Genomic DNA, 5,570 nt, shown 5'->3' on the forward strand with positions numbered 1-5,570 from the left:
ATTGGTTAGGCACTTTAAAATCAAAAGGGAAACCTGTCTTTGTAAACTTACTGTAAGCACTCAATGTAAACTGTTAAATTACGTCGGTATGAATTCAAGTCTAGTGATCTCTTTCCTTTTAATTATTCATTGTAATAAAGCGCCAAAGCAGATTCAGTGTCGGGTATTAAATTAAGACGCTCCTACTGCAATTTGCCAACATCAGCTAAGAATATACTAATGTCAAACATCGTGTATGAGCAAATCAACACTTGCTTAGGAAAGCATCCCTAGTTTTGATTTCCCAAATGCAGAATCCCAGTAGTTACTGAAACAGCACAACATGATACCAGCTCCAGTGCCCAATCCACTGACAAATCCAACCCAAAACACTGTAATTTCCCTTTTGAATGTTTGGGCACACACAGAGTGAAATAATTTGGCACGTGATTCAGTTTTGAAGCACTATTTTGTTAAAACTCAGCTTATGATTTTAGCCATTTATTTTAAAATAAATATATTCACATCTTTATAAACTGAACATAATACAGACCATAAAACTTCATCATTCATATTTTAAGCCTAAGAAGAGAAGGAAGAAAGAAGCATAATCCCATACTTTTTCAGACCTGAGGTTTAGGGACAATCAGCATTGGTCTGTGCATTGCCCATTACATACTGTATACCATATTCTGACAAGAACCCCACCCCCTAACATCCAGGGAACTAACTCTTATTAACATTACAGCTTTAGCAAGTTGCAAAGTCTGAGGGTTCAAAATTGCCTACACCTAACTTGCAACAATAGCTTGGTTTAAGCTAAAAGTTATTATTAGTAAACAAATTGCCGAGTGAAATAGTGAGCAAAGTTGTCTACATTTAATCTGTTGTCAGAAGCCAAAAAAAAAAATCCTCAAATCTAGTTGTTTTCCTATTTCTTTAAAACACTGACTGACATCACTACTAACAATAAATCAACAATTATTGCCTGCAAGTCTCGGTATCAAAAATTACAAATTGGAAAGACATCCCTTATTTAGGACATCATGCAATTTTTTCCTGTGAAATTCATGACTCATTCCGTCTTGTTTAATGACACAAACATCTCATAATTCACAGAGGACAGGATTTACCTAGTAAATACAGAGCCCTTTAGAAGCTACAATCAAGTATGCCTAAAAAATTCTGTATTAAAATCAACCCTTATTAATTCAGATACATAAAACTGGAAATGGTCATCCTTGATCCAGAGAGGTATGCCAATAGCAAACATAAAACCTTTAAAACCTCCACAAAATTATAAGTGACAATGTAACCGGCCTCAGAAATGCTCTTGGCACCACCCTCCTCTCGGCATCACACTGTCACACCATGTACATGCATACCTCCACTAGCTACACATAGCAAGTCCACAAATTGTCTAGAAAAAAACATTACAGTCTTAGTAAAGAACTCGGGGATCTGGAAACTCCGGTAAGTCTTTTATCATATCATGGCCTCAATTTTATTGATCATGGTTTTTACGGTTTTAATTAAAAGGTGTGATTTAGTTTTTACAATCGACCCATCCATAGTATTCACTTATCCTAGAGAGACAGCACCACATAGTATACTTCATTCAAAGAACAATAGAAACTTCAGCTTTCCAAATATCTGTAGTATGGCTGAGCAGTGTTTTCAATGAAAGCTCAAGGCGCAATGAAAGGACAAGGAAATGTCTGTCATTACAGGTTTGATTTCACACGATGTGTGACTGAACAGTCGCCTTCAAAGGAATGAGTCTATCCTGCTGCAGTCGTTGAGGTCACCTGGAAAAGAGTCGCCAAAGTCAAACAGCTGGTCCAAGTTGACCGCGGAGCCAGACAGAAAGCCGCTGTGGCCTTCCCCCTCCTCCTCCCAGGGGTTCTGGAGGAAGGCAGTAGCCAGGAAGGTCTCCTCGTCGAAGTCCAGGCTGCTCTGCTGGGTCTCGGAGAGCACGTGGGGCAAGCTGCCGTCCAGTGGAGCCCACTCCTGAGGCCGGTCGATGTGCTTTCCCCTCACAGTCAGATCCGTGTCCTGCACGATGGGGCTGAGAGAGGGAATGCTGTCCAGGTTGTCACTCAGGTCTCCAGTCAGGGCCGAGTCAAGTATGGCGTCCCAGTCAAAGTCGCCTTTCAGAGACCCCAGCTCCTTCTGCTCCTCCGCCGACAGCAGAGGGGAGCTGGATCGCCGAGGGGCCTTCATCGCCATCCTCTTGGGCAGCGGCTGCTTCCTCTTCTGTCCGCCCTTCCCATGCTCAGAGGGATCCCAGTTCTGGTCACCCGTGGCCTCCTCAAACTCTCGGAGAAGGCGCTGGGACTCCTGACTGATGCACAGCTCGCTTCCCCCAGCGGGCAGGTGGGCGACAGGGGAAGGCGCCCCAGAGGAGACCCTGGCTTGAAAGGCAGGGTTGATCTGCACGGGCGGCATCCTCCTTTTCTTGAATGCGCCACTGAGCAGCCGGTCGGCGTACTGGGGGTCAATCTTCCAGAAGCCCCCCTTCCCCGGCTCGTCCTTCTCACGAGGGACCTTGATGAAGCACTTGTTCAGGGACAGGTTGTGCCGGATGGAGTTCTGCAACACAAAAATGGACCAACGCTACGGTTATCAAGTCGACTGTTTAAGGAAGGTCTGCTCCAAATATTTAAAAAAAAAATCACATCTGAGTGGTTTCTCTACAATCTCAGCACAGGTGATTGTGAAAATACAGCCTGTCTCATGCATGCTAAGCACCATGGATTCCATGACAGGAAGTGCAATGATTCTGAAGTACGTACATCACATTGCTGCCTTCTGCATGAGAGCTATATGAGCATCAGGATGGAGAAATCTAGCAATAAAACTTTTATTCTTAAAGAAATAGGATTCTGCAAAGACATCACACAGGAATTTTAATTAAATATTTTAATTCAATATTGACAACCATGTGCTGCAGTGCAATTACAATTTGCCAGGGAATGCTCTTAAGGGCTATCACAGGAACCAATCAGGAAGAGGTTGAAAGATGTTAATTCTGATTCTACACTGGCAATTCATCTAGTGAACAAAATGTTCAGCACAGCACCTGCTAATCTGGCATGAAAAGAAAAGACATTTCTGAAAACATGAATTTGCACTTAAAAGTGTAGAAATGCCACCCTTAGCACTGGAGGAAAAGCTTTGAGCCTTGGATAAAAATTCAGCAGGGATGAAGTCCTCAGTGGGAGGGTTTGACCACTGGAGAATTGCATGCAAAGTACGGTTGTTGCTCCGATACCACTATGGTTGATTAGCCACAGTACCTTGCCCTAATGCAAGTCAACCGTGGCAGTCAGCCCAGAGCTCTCAAAATATCAAGCCTCCCACACAGAGTCCTCCTACCCTCTCCAAAAATTGCCCATCCTGCAGCTTGGCTTCTCTCCAAAGTACACAGACCCTTGTGAATACCGAAAGCAATCTGAGGATACTATGTTTCCTGGATTCTCCATTCCACATCTCTTAGCAGTGAATTGCCCAGTAGGCTTGAAATGAGTGTGAACTATCCTGTTTCACAAGAGAATGCGAAAGTACCCATCTTTGGCAAAATGATAAAACTTTATTTAGTGGAACACCTAAGATCAGCCAATTATTAATACGATCCCATTAATGTTTGACAGGGAATGAAGAAACAATATGATCTCCCTACAGTGAAAAAAAATGCTGATGAACAGGAATTTCAAAAGTGGTTCTTTTAAATGTTTAAAAAACAAAGTGTTGATTTTGCCTTTCAGCAAATTGAGAGCTACTGTTCTGCTATCAACTTTTACATGTTTGTATCTGCTCTGTACATTTGGAAATAGCTGTTGTAATATTCCCTTCTCACGTTCAATTTTTTCTATTGTTTTTCAGCTGTGTAACATGCAGTCGTAACTTTTTCCAAAGTAACTGTGATCTGAAAATATACTATAGATGCATAGAATATAACTACAAACTGTTGAGTTTACAAACTGGTACTTGCTTGACATCCTCTTATACTTTTCATTTACCTAAATTGCTTCTTTTTATCACAAGTGAAGATCCAGAATCAAATGAAGTGAATTTTGGATCTTCTATTGTTCTTGCAGTAACAACACGTCATCATACTGTAGCAATTCTTATATTCATGCACAATGTCTTAAAAAGCAATCTGTCCCAGATCATTCTTCTGATATCTTGCATATTTACTCAGTAAATGAATTACAATTCACATGTGCGCAGACAGTCTCTACACAGTGACCCTTGCCCAGCTTCAAGAATGGGCCATGCAATTTCCTACATGGGCGTTCCACAACAGAAATATGCACAGCAAAGTTAATTTGTCACAACTGCACAAAATCATCCGCATAAATAAATGACCTCACTCTTCTTTTTCCAGTAATCAACTTTTATGTCTAAGAGTACAAAAAATGGTTGTGTGCTTGGACAATTTAATTAAGGTAATTCATGAGGATTTATAATAAATTAAACATTCTTTGTATGTCTTTAAATAATGTTGAGCATTATCTGGAATGATCTGGAATTTTCTCTGTTTTCAAACCTGAAAGCAATCCCAAATGCAATCCCAAATACTCAGATAGCAGTGGCTGTCTGTGTATACTGTACAGTGGAGTAAACATGTTTCCATTTCAATTACCATATGTGGGAATTAGCAGGAAGTGAACCGGTGCCATAATCATTAAAGTCCTTATGTCTATTTCTGAAGCACCAACGTCTTGCACTTTTGTATGTTCCTTTAAACTTTATATTTCTACATTCCATTGCTACTGTTTTATGCTGCAAACCGGTAATACATATTGCTAGAACCCCTTGATATTCAATGCACTTCCATCACTTTTAAAATACTGCAAACAACCTCACAGTAAGACAACATTCCCAGCCATTGCTGGGTGGAAAATAAGACTCTCAGTGCATTGCAGCTTGAATTGGTCCATGATTCATAAGCTGTAGGCCCTCACAACAACTGAACAGAGGCAGCAATGTAACAAAATTGTATATCGGAATTTTAACTTTATGAGTGCCTGATTTACTTGATTTACGTACAGTAAGTAAAAAATTGAAACAGCCACAGCTGATAGTATTGGTGGGACTGCGCAACTTGACAAAACCGAAATGGTACATGGTGTTATGAAAGCCTTTAGGTCTTTTTTGCATTAAGAAACATTTTGACCTCATTGAAGACTTCTGGTCTTTTAAACAACCGCCACAACCGGCAGTCCCTTGCCACAGCTCTGTCCATGACTTAAACAAAGCCTCTTGCGGTAGATTCTCTCATAGTTCACCTGGTGCTGAAGACAAAGCTGACGAATACACAACCCGTGTCATTGAACCACTAATGAATGCAAACCAAGGAAATACGACTCCCCTCGCAGCTTGATCCCTTCCAGGAGGTGATCTGCAGGCTCTTTATGCAAGCCAAGCCCTGGTGCTACATACAGTACTAATAAGCACAGCAGCACAGTTAGTACTAGGGACTGCAGCTGACAAAGCCTAAAATGGATTCAATACAGAAGAGTCTGTGCTGTTTTCCTGTCAAGCTAATAGAAGCCCATCCGAGATGGGCTCATTTGGAGATCCCT

The 5,570-nt window shown here is 41.3% G+C and overlaps 1 protein-coding gene across 1 annotated transcript in view; it reads right to left on the minus strand.

Annotated features, from left to right (window-relative positions):
- Nucleotides 1-1,420: 1,420 nt before the first annotated feature.
- foxj1a (forkhead box J1a) overlaps nucleotides 1,421-5,570 on the minus strand; it is a 6,916-nt gene continuing 2,766 nt past the window's right edge. Inside the window, exon 3 of the mRNA XM_006635327.3 lies at nucleotides 1,421-2,571. Within this exon, the coding sequence (XP_006635390.1) occupies nucleotides 1,747-2,571 (825 nt within the window). The 3' untranslated portion in view covers nucleotides 1,421-1,746. The remainder of the gene's footprint in view (nucleotides 2,572-5,570) is intronic.

This window comes from Lepisosteus oculatus, chromosome 9 (assembly GCF_040954835.1).
Source record: "Lepisosteus oculatus isolate fLepOcu1 chromosome 9, fLepOcu1.hap2, whole genome shotgun sequence".
Classification (NCBI taxonomy): domain Eukaryota; kingdom Metazoa; phylum Chordata; class Actinopteri; order Semionotiformes; family Lepisosteidae; genus Lepisosteus; species Lepisosteus oculatus.